Source organism: Salvelinus namaycush, chromosome 2 (assembly GCF_016432855.1).
Source record: "Salvelinus namaycush isolate Seneca chromosome 2, SaNama_1.0, whole genome shotgun sequence".
Lineage (NCBI taxonomy): Eukaryota > Metazoa > Chordata > Actinopteri > Salmoniformes > Salmonidae > Salvelinus > Salvelinus namaycush.
Genome location: NC_052308.1, coordinates 19,661,747 through 19,679,619, shown reverse-complemented (window position 1 = coordinate 19,679,619; position 17,873 = coordinate 19,661,747). Strand labels below are relative to the sequence as shown.

The 17,873-nt window shown below is 40.9% G+C and overlaps 1 protein-coding gene across 1 annotated transcript; it reads right to left on the bottom strand.

Moving 5' to 3' along the window:
• Positions 1-6,211: 6,211 nt before the first annotated feature.
• On the bottom strand, positions 6,212-11,116 carry LOC120059924 (interferon-induced GTP-binding protein Mx3). The gene is made up of 12 exons (XM_039009004.1): positions 10,801-11,116; positions 10,062-10,199; positions 9,711-9,865; positions 9,463-9,601; positions 9,168-9,366; positions 8,900-8,978; positions 8,678-8,800; positions 8,313-8,454; positions 7,968-8,126; positions 7,700-7,776; positions 7,287-7,547; positions 6,212-6,937 (listed from the first exon to the last, which is right to left on the bottom strand). The coding sequence occupies exons 1-12, from the start codon at positions 10,988-10,990 to the stop codon at positions 6,713-6,715; spliced, it is 1,887 nt and encodes a 628-aa protein (XP_038864932.1). The 5' UTR covers positions 10,991-11,116; the 3' UTR covers positions 6,212-6,712.
• Positions 11,117-17,873: the final 6,757 nt, after the last annotated feature.

The window sequence follows — 17,873 nt, the reverse complement described above, 5'->3', positions numbered from 1 at the left end:
TGTGTTGCATTACACTAAATAAGCAAGTGTGTGAGCCTTCCATGTCAAATAAAAATTATCAATGCAAATAGCAATTCCTTGTTATCTACCTCGCCCAAATTAGCCATTGTTTTCGATGGGTGCATGAAAATGGGGACTCAGTTTTCTTTCAGAGCGATCCAGGTGTAACTTCCATTTCCCAAACCCTGTTCTGCGTGGAGAAGACATTGAGACGAACTACGCTCTTCAGCTCCTCCCCAGTGCTCAGGTTGATGGCATCCTGGGTGAATGCAGTCACTTTCTGAGACACAGAAAAAGACGTTATTAGATACTTGGGAGGGATAAATGTGTAGATGTGTAAAGAGAAACAGCTATGGATCAGATTTCATCAACTTTCAAATGCTTTCCAGAATTGACAAATTTTGCTAACAACGGCTCACATGGCTGTTGTGAGTTTGGGTTAAGGGTCAAGGCCAGAGCGGAGTTAAAGAGTGGGTAACTAATTAATCTGGGGGTTATAGGCTGGGGGACTCACATCGATCATGAACTACAGCCTCAGGGGGTCTGGTACCATATTTCTCCAGCTCGGCATGTGTCTCTTCAAGTGGCTATTTTAGCATGTCAATCTTAGTGGGGCAACAACAACAAAAAACATTTGGGGGTGTAAAGCCACTACACAACACACAACACAACTAAACAATACATTGCACTATAACGGTGACAAACAGTGCCCACAAACTGTTAAGGCCTACATAAAGCTGTCCCAACAGCAGAGTCCCAACACCTTACCACTGCCATACCTGGCTATCAGCGGAGCTTTGTCTGGCAGTGAAACAGTTCATTTAGCCTCATTTACTGCCTTTAATTGTATTTAACCTTTATTTAACTAGGCAAGTCAGTTAACCTCTTTGGGCTGCAGGGGCAGTATTGAGTAGCCTGGATAAAAGGTGCCCATTTAAAACGGCCTCGTACTCAATTCTTGCTCGTACAATATGCATATTATTATTACTATTGGATAGAAAACACTCTCTAGTTTCTAAAACCGTTTGAATTATATCTGTGAGTAAAACAGAACTCATTTTGCAGCAAACTTCCTGATAGGAAGTGGAAAATCTGAAATCGAAGCTCTGTTCTAGGGCCTGCCTATAAATGGGCTTGATATGTATTAGTATACATGCACTTCATACACCTTCCACTAGATGTCAATAGGGAGTGAGAGAAGAAATTGAGTGTTTATCTTGATCTGAGGTGGAATAAAAGCTCTTGGCATGACGTGTCACCCATTTCCTGTTTTCTGGAAGGCGCGAGAAGGGACCGGGTATTGCCTTCTGAAAAGCTGTCGTTATAGACCACTAATATCTCCGGCTTTGATTTTATTTGATAAATGTGACAATATCATCGTAAAGTATGTTTTTTCAATATAGTTTTATTAGATTATTGAAATTTATTTGGGACGTTAGGCGTGTTGCGTTGTCTGCGTTTGTTCAGGAAGGAGAGCTTCGCGTTACTTTGCTAGCTTTCCGTGCTAATTGACTGGAGAAGAGGACGTTCTAAAACCAAACAACGATTGTTCACGACAAAGGACCCCTTGTATAACATTCTGATGGAAGATCATCAAAAGTAGGACCCATTTTATGATGCTATTTCATATATCTGTCGAACATGTGAACTATTAGTTTGCGCCCAGGTTTTGGGCACTCTCTCCCTATAACGTAAGCTGGATGTCGTAATGAAGTTATTTTTAGAATTCTAACACGGCGATTGCATTAAGAACTAGTGTATCTATCATTTCCTATACAACATGTATTTTTTAGTAACGTTTATGAATAGTTATTTGGTCAGAATAGGTGAGTGTCATAAAAATATCCGGACATTCTGGGGAAAAGATGCTACGTTAGCACAATGTATAACCACTGATTTCAGCTCTAAATATGCACATTTTCGAACAAAACATAAGTGTATGTATAACCTGATGTTATAGGACTGTCGTCTGATGAAGGTTTATGAAGGTTAGTGAAAATTAATATATTTTGCTGGTTTATTCGCTATCGCTAACGTGCCTATTGCTATCGCTAACGTGCCTTGATGAATGAATGCGGTTGTGTGGTAGGCTATTGTAGTAAGCTAATATAATGCTATATTGTGTTTTCGCTGTAAAACACTTAAAAAATCAGAAATATTGGCTGGATTCACAAGATGTTTGTCTTTAATTTGCTGTACACCATCGATTTTTCAGAAATGTTTTATGATGAGTATTTAGGTATTTCACGTTGGTCTCTATAATTACTCTGGCTGCTTCGGTGCTATTTTTGACGGTAGCTGTGATGGTAGCTGCAATGTAAAACTGATTTATACCTCAAATATGCAAATTTTTCGAACAAAACATAGATTTATTGTGTAACATGTTATAAGACTGTCATCTGATGAAGTTGTTTCCTGGTTAGTTTGGTTGGATCTTGGTTAGTTATGTTGGTTTTGTGCATGCTACCTGTGCTGTGAAAAATGTCTGTCCTTTTTTGTATTTGGTCGTGAGCTAACATAAATATGCGTGGTGTTTTCGCTGTAAAACATTTAAAAAATCGGACATGTTGGCTGGATTCACAAGATGTGTATCTTTCATTAGCTGTATTGGACTTGTTAATGTGTGAAAGTTAAATATTTAAAAAATATATATTTTGAATTTCGCGCCCTGCACTTGGACGGGCTGTGTACCAGCACCGCCCTGCAGCCATAGGAAGTTAAGAAGATATGGCTGACTTCGTTAAACAAATGTGGTTTCTACTGACAATTCAGATGTACAAGCTATGGCATAAGGGGACAACAAGCGGATAAGAGGCAATCCATAATAACTCACTCATTAAAGTCTCACTCATTAAAGTCAACACAAGTCCACATGGTTTATAAGCACCATTACACAAGAGATTGCTTCATAATATTTCAGCACAACAACACAACGAGATGCAATAAATCTATTTTTTCTGTCAATGAAGTTTAGATTTTTTTGAGAGCAAAACGTCATTGACAGAATTTTTTTAAGTTCCCATTGTTGGTTAGCCCCTCCTGTTGTGTTGTTGTTGTCCTCCGGTGGCTGTGATTGGTGTGAAGCCAAATCCAACCTGGCTTCCCTTGACACTTTCTCTTGGTGCGCAAGGACCATTCACAGTAACACTGCAAAAAGACTAGAAATCATGGTGAATGACAATCTAACACATGCAGTCGAAATAGCAATAGCCTTCAATTCCTACTTTGTTGACTCTGTCAGGGTACTGACACAGAACCACTCCACTGGTTTCTTTGGCTCAGTGCTAGTGAATGACACTGAACCTGTCTTCATCATAAGGAAGGTTTCTGAGTCAGAGGTGAACAAGGTGATTAGATCACTAAAGAACTCTAAAGCCAAAGATGTGTTTGGGCTGGACTCTACCTTCCATAAAAACTACAAAGCGTCATCTCATTTGCCCCATTACTAAGGTCACCAACATAATAACAGCCATCTTTAAATCAGGTGACCCTGCTGACGTGAGTAACTACAGGCCCATTAGTATACGAACTGTGGTGTCGAAGGTTGCTGAAAAGTGTGTAGCAGAGCAACTGATTGCCCAAGTTCAACTTTTCCCCCGATGCCTTGAGATGGATGAAATCATACCTTGAAGGCAGAACCCAGTGTGTCAGAGTGAGCATTGAGCTGTCGCCCATTCTCAGCTATGATGTGGGCGTGCCCCAACGGTCAATACTGGGGCCTATCCTGTTCAGCCTGTACATTAATGATCTGCCTTCTGTCTGTACTGGGTCTGAAGTTCAAATGCATGCAGATGATACAGTGATATACTGTACACTACCATTCAAAAGTTTGGGGTCACTTAGAAATGTCCTTGTTTTTGAAAGAAAAGCACATTTTTGCCCATTAAAATAACATCAAATTGATCAGAAATACAGTGTAGAGATTGTTAATGTTGTAAATGACTATTGTAGCTGGAAACAGCTGATTTTTAATGGAATATCTACATAGGCGTACAGAGGTCCATTATCAGCAACCATCCCTCCTGTGTTCCAATGACACGTTGTGTTAGCTAATCCAAGTTTACAATTTTACAAGGCTAATTGATCATTAGAAAACACTTTTGCAATTATGTTAGCACAGCTGAAAACTGTTGTTCTGAATAAAGAAGCAATAAAACTGGCCTTCTTTAGACTAGTTGAGTATCTGGAGCATCAGCATTTGTGGGTTCGATTACAGGCTCAAAATGGCCAGAAACAAAGAACTTTCTTCTGAAACTCATCAGTCTATTCTTGTTCTGAGAAATGAAGGCTATTCCATGCAGGAAATTGCCAAGAAACGGATGATCTCGTACAACGCTGTGTACTACTCCCTTCACAGAACAGCGCTAACTGTCTCTAACCAGAATAGAAAGAGGAGTGGGAGGCCCCGGTGCACAACTGAGAAAGAGGACAAGTACATTAGAGTGTCTAGTTTGAGAAACAGATGCCTCACAAGTCCTCAACTGGCAGCTTCATTAAATAGTACCCGCAAAACACCAGTCTCAACGTCAACAGTGAAGATGCGACTCCTGGATGCTGGCCTTCTAGGCAGAGTTCCTCTGTCCAGTGTCTGTGTTCTTTTGCCCATCTTAATATTTTCTTTTTATTGGACAGTCTGAGATGTGGCTTTTTCTTTGCCCCACTTCTGGATTACCGACCTCTGCCTGACCTGACCCTGAGCCTGCCTGCCGTCCTGTTCCTTTGCCCCTGTTGCTGTAATAAACGTTGTTACTTAGACACGGTCTGGTTCTGGGTCTTACCTTGATTCCTGATACCTCCATGCTTCACGGTGGGAACCACAGATGCGCAGATCATCCATTCACCTACTCTGCATCTCACAAAGACAGAGGTTGGAACCAAAAATCTCTCATTTGGACTCAGCAGACCAAAGGACAGATTTACACCGGTCTAATGTCCATTGCTCGTGTTTCTTGGCCGAATCAAGTGTCTTCTTCTTATTGCTGTCCTTTAGTAGTGCAGCAATTTGACCATGAAGGCCTGATTCACGCAGTCTCCTCTGAACAGTTGATGTTGAGATTTGTCTGTTACTTGAACTCTGTGAAGCATTTATTTGGGCTGCAATCTGAGGCTGGTAACTCTAATGAATTTATCCTCTGCAGCAGAGGTAACTCTGGGTCTACCTTTCCTGTGGCGGTCCTCATGAGAGCCAGTTACATCATAGCGTTTGATGGGTTTTGCGACTGCACTTGAAGAAACTTTAAAAGTTCTTGAAATGTTCCATATTGACTGACCTTCATGTCTTAAACTAATGATGGACTGACGTTTCTCTTTGCTTATTTGAGCTGTTTTTGCCAAAATGGAGACTTGGTCTTTTACCAAATAGGGCTATCTTCCGTATACCAGCCCTACCTTGTCACAACACAACTGATTGGCTCCAAGAAAGAAAACATTTTCACAAATTAAGTTAACATTGCACACCTGTTAATTGAAATGCATTCCAAGTGAAGAGCTCTTGAAGCTGGTTGAGAGAATGCCAAGAGTGTGCAAAGCTGTCATCAAAGCAAAGGGTGGCTACTTTGAAGAATCTCAAATATAAAATATATTTTAATATGTTTAACAGTTGTTTGGTTACTACATGATTTCATATTTGTTATTTCATAGTTATGACCTTTTCACTATTATTCTACAATGTAGAAAATAGTACAAATAAAGAAAAGCCTTGAATGAGTAGGTGTATTCAAACTTTTGTCTGGTACTGTACATGTGTATTGCAGTTTTGAGGAGAGCATTTCGCTACAACGTTTACTTCCTGTATTCAGGGCATGTGACCAATAAACTTTGATTTGATGACAGCCAGGGACTAATTTTGAAAATGTACTGGGAAGGGGTGCAACCTTGGGAGGGCCTCCACCCACTGGGAAGCCAGGCCCAGTCAATCAGAAGGTGTTTTTCTGCACAAAAGGGCTTTATTACAGACAGAAACACTCCTCAGCACTCGACTCATTTTCCTTTAATGGGTACAAAACAGCCGTTGTCATTCCTGGGAATCGAATCTTACACGGTATGTTTCACTTTCATTTCTTTATTGAAATTTAGTGCGACGGGTGAGTCATGGCGTCATTCCTAGGCTAGACCAGTAGATGAACCTGTTTCACCAGAGAATTTCTACTTCAGATTGAGAGGTCTCATATAGAGTGCAATAAAATTTGACAGTTCAACATGTCTTTTTTTTCACACATTTTTAATTTGGCTTAAATGTTTTTAAAGAAATTATAAAAATATACAACTTGGTTTAACATAGATAAACCCAAACTGTGAGACCATTAGTTGATGCTCAGTGGTCCACAGGCCCACCATCCAGACATGATAAAAGGAGACACCATAACAAAAAAGTATGTTAGCAGAAATATAAACCACAAGTTATACATTGCCTATCAATAAAATGATTGCACTTCCTTCTCTGTTCCCAAATGTTATCAGGCAGGTTCCCACTCCACCTGGTAGGATAGCTGCTTGCGTTCATCAGGCATTTGAGTTTAATATTATCAACAAAAAAGGATAACAAAGAACTTGATTGCAGAGTAACTTTTATATTACATTTACTATGCATTGAACTGAGATCACAGAATCTACCCCAAACCCCACTGCAACACACCCGTAGGTCTACTTCCATTGATCAACCAATCTGGCATTAGTCAAGACCATCCTAAATGTTAACAAGCAGCTGTCCATACTAGAACTCCACTAGGTAGCTGCGTGCCTTCATCAGACGTTTGAGCTTGTTCTGCAGTGCAGCCCTCTTGCTGCCGATGTCGAAGTCCTCTTTCAGCAGCTGCTCGATGTTGTCCTTCTCCTGCAGAGTCTGAAGCATCTCCCTCTGCAGCTGGGAAGCAAACTCCTGCAGAACCAGGTAGCGGATCACCATTGGAATCTGATCAGCCAGACGCTGATTGGCAATCTGGCAAAGATAAAGAGACAGACAAGACAAAACACCTATTATTAAAATGACAGACATCGATAGATATAGTGATCTAACATCACTTTTTTCCAATTCAAGTTTTACCCCCCTAACAATGGTTGGTTCACACACACTCTGAATTGTATAATGTTATAGCACATTTACATGCAACAATATAATCTAGCTTTCAGGGAATTGGTGAAGAAATGAGTTTAAGAGTCAGCAGTTCCATTCAATCTCTGAGTTAGTGCCCTCTTATCCCTAGTCTGAAGAGCTAGTGGAAATACAGGTAGGTTCTTGTTTAGGGTGTTAGGCCAGCATCTAAGATGGTGATTTACACAGTACTTACCCTGTAATAGGACTTGAGGTGCAGCATCATCTCCTGTAGGGTGGCATGGTTGTCTGTGCTAAAGATCGTACTCCTTATCTTAACGGTCGGAAAGGGTCGGTCGTCTTCCTCCTCCTCCTCCTCCTCCTCCCTCTTCCTCTCACTCAGACTGTGGCTGTAGGTGCTGTCCTGTGTGTACACTATCAGCTCCATCTTGAACTGAGTCCTCAACATGGACTCAGCTGTAGACTCATTCACCTGCTTAATGGCCTCAATCTTTGTCTGTAGTTGAAACAAAACACAACTCAGTCATTCAACAGGAGATAAATGTAGTTGGTGCATGTCAGCCATCTCATTCACATACAGGTCGATGACCAACTGTGGGAATATCAGGGATAAATGGTGACATTAATATTGCATGGTGTGAGATATACCTTCGCTGATTTCAGGAGGTTAGGAAATCCAGTGAAGCTGCTCTGAGCCAGCTGCAAGAACACCTTCCTAACGGCATCTAGAGAAGGGAAGAAACACCATAACATCACTCTGACACAGGACTCAAAGATAGATTACATTCTTGGATGGAAAATATACATAAATCATCTTGGCTTCATATTTTGGCAAATAGGGCCCCCATATTAAATAAAGTCACAAACTGGGTTTCAGTATATGTAAAAAAATAAAATGATCAAACATTTACTATACCTGAAATCTCCTTCAGCTTCTTAACTGCTGGTTCCTCGAGTTGTTTAATCTGGTCTTTCACCATCACCTCAAAGGTCTTGTAGTTGATGAACCCTGGGAGCTCCCTTCCACGGTACCGCTTCTCATAATCAGCCACTTCTCCCTCGATCCTCTGGTTAACTGCAATATACAAAAGGATGTCATTATGTTGCATTACACTAAATAAGCAAGTGTGTGAGCCTTCCATGTCAAGTAAAAATTCTGTACATCAATCTCAATTCAAATAGCAATTCTTTGTTATCTAGCTCGCTGAAATAAGCCATCGTTTTTGATGGGTGCATCGGAGCATGATAATGGTGAACTCACAGTTTTCTCCAGAGCGATCCAGGTGTAACTTCCATTTCCCAAACTCTTGTCTGAGTGTGGAAAAGACATTGAGACGAACTCCGCTTTTCAGCTCCTCCCCAGTGCTCAGGTTGATGGCATCCTGGGTGAACGCAGTCACTTTCTGAGACACAGAAAAATACGTTATTAGATACTTGGGAGGGATAAATGTGTAGATGTGTAAAGAGAAACAGCTATGGATAAGATTTCAACAACTTTCAAATGCTTTCCTGAATTGATAAGTTTTGCTAACAAAGACAAACATGGCTGTTGTGAGTTTGGGTCAAGGCCAGAGCTGAGTGAAGGAGAGGGTAACTAAATCATCTGTTGCAGGCTGGGGGACTCACATCAATCAGGAAGTACATCCTTTCCGCCGAGTCCTCAGGGGGTCCGGTACCATATCTTTCCAGCTCGGCATGTGTCTCTGCCAGCTTTGCCTCAATCTGCTCTTCTAGACGAGGCAGGGATTTCTAAAGGGCACAACGCAGAGTCATGGCTTATGGCAACAGTCACTCAGTAACAAATGTATAGGATTTTGTGCAGTGAAATGTAATGGAAGAGGAATTGACCTCAATATGATGCACTAGTTCAAGAGTTAATTTCTCTGCCAGTTTAGGGATGGTGGCATGGCCCTCATCATAAAGTGTGCTGCAGAAAGGTTAGAAAAAACAGTTTTTCACAACATACCAAATAGTTTGGTTACCACACAGGTACACAATTCAATTAAAAACTAACACACTTTATGAGTGATGAAAAATGGGCATTGGATCAAATTTGCTTCATGCTTTCCAAAACAGCTTTTAAAATCTAAGGCACACTTCAACCCAGAGGACCAACCTGAGATGAGCGTGCTCTTTGAAGAAAGCCTTCTCCCTCTCTGTGGCCTCGGTCAGTGAGACTCGCTCCATGATCTCCTTCTGGCCCCTGCACTTGACTATCATGTAGCCCTTAGTTAGGTGGATAACCTCATTATGAACTATGTCCACCACCGTCTCCTCTGTGCCTTTGTCTACCAGGTCAGGCTTGGTCAGGATGCCTGTTCAATGGGAAACACACACAAGTCTCACTCATTAAAGTCAACACAAGTCAACATGGTCCATAATAGTTTAATAAATAATAAAAGGGGGAATACCTAATGTCCTTTCCCCTTCAGGGTCCACCTCTTGTGCCATCTTCAAAGCCTCTGTGGTTGCAATGTCAACGTTGCATGGCACAACCACCAAGTTGATTGTTTCTTGCTTTGTGATGAACTTCCGTATCAATCTCTTAATCTGGAAATGTCAAATATTATACATAACATGTTGTGGGGGGACTTGGTTTCTGGGTTAAAGATGCACAGTGTTTTCCCACTAACATTGGGGGTGGGGTGGAAAGATGTACCTGTTCACCAATGTTCTCAGGTTGACCCTTGACAGCTACCCGGGCGATGCCTGGCAGGTCGATGAGTGTGAGGTCTGGGACGTCAGGGGAGCCAATCTCTAGGCTGATGAGGTCATCACTGATACCCACCCCCACACCTGCCATTTCGTCCTGGGCTGGAGGGAGGAATAAGAATACAGAACACTGTTGCTAGAAACCACCAGGGTTCCAACAGCACAATAGTAAAGTGGATCAAGTTATCTTTTTATTGGCATTTAATACTTATGGGTGTGATGTCTTATGGAGTAGAGAACATAGTTTAGACTTTAGAGACTTTCATCTTTGCCATGATCAGCAGACCAATGACCACACCTTCACGAATTTTCTTCTCCACATCAGAGGGGTCCTCAATCTCCTCCTCATGGTCTTGGTAGCTGATTTTTCCGTGCCATTCTTCTCCTTCTCTCTTCCTCTTCATCTTCAGCTCGAGAGGGCATCGTGTTACAATACCTGTCAGAGTTGTTAGAAAGCGTGAAAGAGATTAAATTAAACTGTTAGAAACACGGACAAAACAGTCCATATACAACATTTTCCCAGTACAATCAAATTAAATTGTGAAATATTCCATCTTTGTGCTTGTAGTTGATCCCCAAAAACATTTCACATCTTGTTTTATAGAAAATTGGTAGTCACATTTTGCTGAGTCATCATTGACCATAATGCATAATGAAAATGTATCGAAAGCATGTTAGAAAACGCTCCAAACCAATTCTGAATGATGTCTCGGCACAAAAAATATGAGTTAGACATATTTGCATATTGCAATACAGTCATTGGCAAGTGATGACTCAGCAAAATGGGAAGACTAATTCAATGTAATGGAAAAAAATATATATATTTATATAATACAAAAAAAACTTTTGGGAATCAATTACAATCACAGAAAGAGTGAAAATAAGGCTGCATATAAAATGGGTGAACTTCCCCTTTAACATAATAAATTAAGAGATCAAATGATAACCAAATCAATACAGGCTCACTTGTTAAACCTCTCTGAGACATTGATAGATGATAAATAATTGTTATCTCAGTTTGATAAATTATCACTCACCACTCCCCCTTGGCAAAGCCACCCCAGACAGCGCCTCCAGCACTGAGCTCTTTCCCGAACTCTGGTCCCCTATCACGGCGATGGCAGGCAGCGCAAGGTCCTTCTCCACACCAAGGGAGCGCAGGGAGTCGATAAGGTCTATACAGGGACGCACCTTCTCCTCATAATGTTGGTTTAGAGTGTTATTCATGGTGTATTATTATTTAGTATTTAAAACTTAAATAAACAGCAAGGTGTTCTGCTCTCTGATGACCACTGCCTGTCCCTTTTCTCCGATACAGGAGATTTTACGTCTCGACACGTTTTATAATGGGTGAAACAACCGGTTCCGTGTTTTCAGTGTCATTCCTGGGAATCGAATCTTAAGCGGTTGTTTCCACTTTCATTTCTCCATTGAAAGTTAGTGCTGAAGCTGGAAGCTGCACCCAATTTAACCAAACGACATGTGAGACATGGCGTCATTTCTAGGCTACACCACTAGATGGCCCTGTCTCACTAGAAAAGCTATAGACTAGTTTAGGTTTCTTGTGTGGCCTGCCTGGCGTGGACTGACGTGGACTGGTTGCGTTGTCAACTAACGTGAATTCAACTTGAAATCAACAAAAAATATCACCCCGTCATTGGATTTAAGCTATTTTTCACCATAGAAATTCACCTTTATAATAAAGGATTGCATGCCTCTATCATCACCTTTGCAGACTAATGCAAGCCTACTATTCCTAATGTGATTATTAGATAGGGATAGGTTTATAAACTACAGTTGAAGTCGGAAGTTTACATACACTTAGGTTGGAGTCATTTTTCAACCACTCCACAAATTTCTTGTTAACAGAATATAGTTTTGGTAAGTCGGTTAGGACATCTACTTTGTGCATGACAATACATTTTTCCAACAATTCTTTACTGACAGATTCTTTCACTTATAATTCACTATATCGCCTACCTTCAAACTCAGTGCCTCTTTGCTTGACATCATGGGAAAATCAAAAGAAATCAGCCAAGACCTCAGAAAACAAATTGTAGACCTCCCTCCACAAGTCTGGTTCATCCTTCGGAGCAATTTCCAAATGCCCGAAGGTACCACGTTCGTCTGTACAAACAATAGTACGCAAGTATAAACACCATGGCCGTCATACCGCTCAGGAAGGAGACGCGTTCTGTCTCCTAGAGATGAACGTACTTTGGTGCGAAAAGTGAAAATCAATCCCAGAACAACAGCAAAGTCCTTGTGAAGATGCTGGAGGAAACAGGTACAAAAGTATCTATATCCAAAGTAAAACGAGTCCTATATCGACATAACCTGAAAGGCCGCTCAGCAAGGAAGAAGCAACTGCTCCAAAACAACCATAAAAAAGCCAGACTACAGTTTGCAACTGCACATGGGGACAAGATCGTACTTTTTGGAGAAATGTCCTCTGGTTTGATGAAACAAAAATAGAACTGTTTGGCCATAATGACCATCGTTATGTTTGGAAGATAAAGGGGGATGCTTGCAAGCCGAAGAACACCATCCCAACCATGAAGCACGGGGTTGGCAGCATCATGTTGTGGGGGTGCTTTGCTGCAGGAGGGACTAGTGCACTTCCCAAAATAGATGACATCATGAGGAATTAAAATTATGTGGATATATTGAAGCGACATTTCAAGACATCAGTCAGGAAATTAAAGCTTGGTCGCAAATGGGTCTTCCAAATGGGCAATGACCCCAAGCATACTTCCAAAGTTGTGGCAAAATGGCTTAAGGACAACAACGTCACGGTATTGGAGTGGCCATCACAAAGCCCTGACCTCAATCCCATAGAAAATGTGTGGGCAGAACTTAAAAAGCGTGTGCAAGCAAGGAGGCCTACAAACCTGACTCAGTTACACCAGCTCTGTCAGGAGGAATGGGCCAAAATTCACCCAATTTATTGTGGGAAGCTTGTGGAAGGCTACCCGAAATTCGTTTGACCCAGGTTAAACAATTTCAAGGCAATGCTACCAAATACTAATTGAGTGTATGTAAACTTCTGACTCACTGGGAATGTGATGAGAGAAATAAAAGCTGAAATAAATCATTCTCTCTATTATTCTGACATTTCACATTCTTAAAATAAAGTGGTGATCCTAACTGACCTAAGACAGGGAATTTTTACTAGGATTAAATGTCAGGAATTGTGAAAAACTGAGTTTAAATCTATTTGGCTAAGGTGTATGTAAACTTCCGACTTCAACTGTATATCAGAGACGTTTCCTTTGAGCGTGAAAAATATTGCCTTTGATAAACATTTCATGCAATTCTACTACACTTTATATGACTGGAGAAATGAGCAGAATATTTTTTAAATAAAATGGTAGCCCAGGCCTACTCTACTGACAACAGATCAATAAAAAAACACATTGTCTTGAACGCAACAATGTAATCTAGGCCTATGAAAAAGGGTTTGGCTAAAAGGGATCCAGCTTTTGTCAAATTGTCAGAAGTAAAAAAATATATATAATTGCGTTTTAGCTAATCCTAACTCTTTTCCTAACTTTAACCTAATTCTCCTAACCTGCTGCCTAAATTCTCCTAATCTGCTACGAAATGTAAAATATGACGTTAATTTGACAAAAGCTGGATCCCTTCTAGCCATGACCATGAAAAGGGGAAACGCCAATTGTACAATATGACGTCCATATAGCCATAGCCTGTAGGACATTGTTGTTCAAAAAAACTCCGGTGGTATCATATTGTAATGACCTGGCTCGATCATAAATGAACAAATGTCCAGACAGAGGTTTGAGTTTACGAATTCCCGGTTCATAAACATGCTACTGTTTGGCCGTAGCCCACGCCAAATAAATCAAGGATCACAGTATAAAATAACAGTGACCATCTCTTCATACGACAAAACCTAAGAGAGAGAACAATGGATAAGCATGGTCTTAAACTTGCGGCAAAGATGTTCTAAGATAGACCACATCCTATCGTTTCCAATGGAGGCAAGTGAGCCGAGTAGGTGGGATCATGTGTCGAGATGGGTTCTTCAAAGTCACGTTTATTAGTCTATCACAGGGGTGTCAAACTCATTTTCACCGAGGGCCACATCAGCATAATGGCTGTCCTCAAAGGGCCAGATGTAACTTATAAATGTAATCGAATGTAATGTAAAATAAATGTAACTCCTCCTGTTAATGTTAAAACCTGTTTAGGCCAGGGGTGCCGCTAGCGGCACTCCTCCCACATTCCATTGAAAAGGCAGAGCGGCAAATTCAAAAAAAAAATTCTTTGAAATATTTAACTTTCACACATTAACAAGTCCAATACAGCATTTGAAAGATAAATATCTTGTCAATCCAGCCAACATGTCCGATTTTTTAAATGTTTTACAGAGAAAACACCACATATATTTATGTTAGGTCACCACCAAATAAAAAAAGACAGACAGACATTTTTCACAGCACAAGTAGGCTGCAGGTAGCATGCACAAGCCAACCTAACTAACCTAGAACCAACCTAAATAACCTAGAAAAAACTACCTCAGATGACAGTCCTATAACATGTTACACAATAAATCTATGTTTTGTTCAAAAAAATTGCATATTTTAGCTATAAATCAGTTTTACATTACTGCTACCATCATAGCTAGTCAGAAATCGCACGGGAGTAGCCAGAGAAAATACAGACACCAACGTCAACTACCTAATTACTCATCATAAAACATTTCAGACAAATATATGGTGGATAGCTAATGAAAGACATATCTTGTGAATACAGACAATATTTCCGATTGTTGAAGTGTTTTACAGCGAAAACACAATATATCGTTATATTAGCTTACTACAATAGCTAGCACACAGCAGCATTGATTCTAGTCAAACGGTAGCGTTAGCACAGTTCGACAGATATATGAAAAAGCATCCCAAATTGGGTCCTTATCTTTGTTGATCTTCCATCAGAATGTTCTCCAAGGGGTCCTTTGTTCAGAAACGTCTTTATTTCGATCCAGAACGAACAATTTCCCTCTTGAATTAGCAAGCACACTTGCCGTGCGATGCTAACCTCTCATTCTTGAACCAATTCTTGCGTCGCATCACGTCTAAAGTCCAGAATAAATTTCAATAATATAATTAAACTATATTGAAAAAACATACTTTAGGATGATATTGTGACATGTATCAAAGAAAATCGAAGCCAGAGATCATATTCACCTTTAAAAAGGTTCTTCCATGAGCCGAGTACAGGTCCTACTTCGAGCCCAGGGAAAGAAAAGAAAGTGCGCACGTCTCAGTCCAAGAGGTTGTGTTCAGTCCCTGATCGAGATAATCAAGTGATTCCTTCTCTCACTTCCGCATGACACCCAGGCGAAGGCGTATGACGTGTTTCTACAGTCATAAGTGACATGCCCTTTTATAGACAAGCTCTTGAAGAGAGAGTTCGCTTTTGGAAATCTCACTTCCGGTTAGGAAATGGTCTGTAAAAGGAGTTCTGTTTCACTTAGAGAAATAATTCAAACGTTTTTAGAAACTAGAGACTGTTTTCTATCCAATAGTAATAATAATATGCATATTGTACGAGCAAGAATTGAGTACGAGGCCGTTTAAAAATCATACGATTTTCACCAAAAGTGAAAATAGCACCCCCTGGTCCTCAACAGGTTTAAATAACTCATTATTTATTATAACTTATTCAAGTGACAATTACAGTTGCATAGAAAACATATGTTTGCTTGTAGCTCTAACATAAATCCTTTTAAATTTTGTCAGCTTATGAAAACCCACATAACTCCATTAATGAAGGATCAAACTGTCCAAGTGAATAAAGAAAAATAACATAAAACTGAGCTGCAAAGAACATGTATGACACATGTAGCATTTTACAAAAAAAGGCTGCACACAGCCGTGCACCCAACTGATGGTTTGATGACAACAATTTGTCTGCATACACACATAAACCTGCAAACATTAAATCATTACTACAGCAGCTACACATAAATAATATGTAATCAACTAAAAATACCAAAATAAAGGTTGACTCAGTTCACAACTATATTGGTCAAGTTTTTCGGTTAGTCTTTGGTGAGGAGATGCTGCCTGTCCTTGAACACACCAAGTGGATTCTCTCTCTACTATCGATTGATCATGTTCTGAAAATGATAAACACAAAACAAAATGCAAGCACAATCATTAAATTGCACACAGTTTAACTGTTCTTCTTCTTGGTTGAATTACATTTTATTATATTTTAATTAAGTTTAAAAAAAAAATGCTTGCCTGTGTGTTTTCTGACCAGATGTCTGACACCGTTTTCCCGTTACCAGTGTGTCAATGTCTGGTTTTAGGTCCTGTGCTGAGGCAATGCGTAGAACAGCATGGAGGTTGTCATCCGTGAGGCGTGATCTGTGCTTGTTTTTGTTCAGATTCATTATGGGAAAAAACTGTTCGCACAGATAGGTGCTCCCAAACATGGACAGAACACGGGCAGCATGAAGTCGAAGCTGTGGCATCAAACCAGGAGGCAGCAGACGGTAAAAGTCCTGGATTGTAGCATCCTGAAACTTTGCTCTCAGGCCACTGTCGCTTTGAAGCTCAATTAGCTCCATCTGAAGGTGTTGGGGTGCAGTGCAGACATCGGTGGTGAAAGGATTGGCAAAGATGTCAAAGCCAGACTGTTGTGCTCTGAAGTCAGAGAAGCGCCGATCAAACTCAGTCTTTAACCAGCTCAGTTTGGTAGCCAACTGAGCACATGAAAAAGTCTCGGGAAATGAGGCTGACATGCTCTGACAAACAGGAAAGTGAACAAGATTGTCCTGTTTCACTTGCCACATCCATAAGTCCAATTTACGCTGGAAAGCCGTGATCGTGTCGGACATCTGCGTGATGACTTGTTTGCGTCCCTGCAGCTTCTGATTCAGCTGGGCGAGATGGTCGGTTATGTCACACAACACAGCAAAGTCACACATCCACTTTGGATCTGATAGTTCAGACATGAGTTTTCCTTTACTCTGCATAAAAAGAGCAATGTCTTTCCTGAGCTCGAAAAATCGCTTGAGGACTTTGCTCCTACTCAGCCACCGCACTTCTGTATGGTACAGCACATCCCCGTGTTCCGAGCCCATCTCCAGCAAAAACTGCTGGAACTGACGGTGATTCAGGCCACGCGCCCGAATGAAGTTCACTGTTTTCATGACTGTGGTCACAATGTCCTCCATCCCCAGCACCTTCCCACACAAAGTTTCTTGATGGATAATGCAATGATACGTTATCAAAGGCGTGTGACAGTTCATTTTTTGCATTTTCCCCTTCATTAGTCCAACCAAGCCCACTTTTCCTCCACACATTGCCGGTGCACCGTCTGTAGTTAATCCTACCAAGTTTTCCCACTGCAATGCATTTTTACTTACGGACTTCTCTACCGCATCAAAAATGTTCTGTCCCGTCGTGGTCCCATGCATTGCAGCCACATCCAACAGCTCCTCAGTGATAGAGAGGTCCGACTTTACGCCTCTAATAAAAATTGATAACTGCGCTGTGTCCGTGTTATCTGTGCTTTCATCAACAGCTAATGAAAAAGCTGTGTAGCTGCGTGTCTCCTCGGCCAGCTGTGTTGTAAGATTTTCTGCTAGTTCCTTCACTCGGTCGGCGATGGTGTTTCTTGATAAACTGACATTTTTAAAAGTCTGTAACTGGTCGGGACACACCTGCTCACAGACCTTCAGCATGCACTGCTTCAAAAACGCTCCCTCTGAAAAAGACTTGGAAGCGTGGGTGATTTCTTCAGCCACAATGAAGCTAGCTTTCACCGCGGCCTCGTTTTTGGCTGTGGATTTCATGAACAAACTCTGCAGCGACCGCAGTTTGCCTTTTAATTCTTGGGCAATTTGTTGCTTTTCTTGAAGGCTAGCTTTAGCGTACTTAGCTCCGTGTTTGGTGTCAAAATGTCGACGCAGATTGTACTCTTTGACAACCGACACCGCCTCGTAACACAAAAGACATACCGGTCTTTCTCCTTGAAGCACAAACAAGTATTCGCCTTCCCATCTTTCTTGAAACAGTCTTCCGTCTGCATCAACTTTTCTCTTTCTGGACATTTTGGGATCATTATTTATATC

Coding starts and splice junctions, on each gene's coding strand:
- LOC120059924 (XM_039009004.1), bottom strand. CDS start 10,990: ATGAATAACACTCTAAACCAACATTATGAGGAGAAGGTGCGTCCCTGT. Junction 9,866..10,061: donor GGAGAAGAAAATTCGTGAAG/GTGTGGTCATTG, acceptor TCCTCCCTCCAG/CCCAGGACGAAATGGCAGGT. Junction 9,602..9,710: donor CTGAGAACATTGGTGAACAG/GTACATCTTTCC, acceptor TGACATTTCCAG/ATTAAGAGATTGATACGGAA.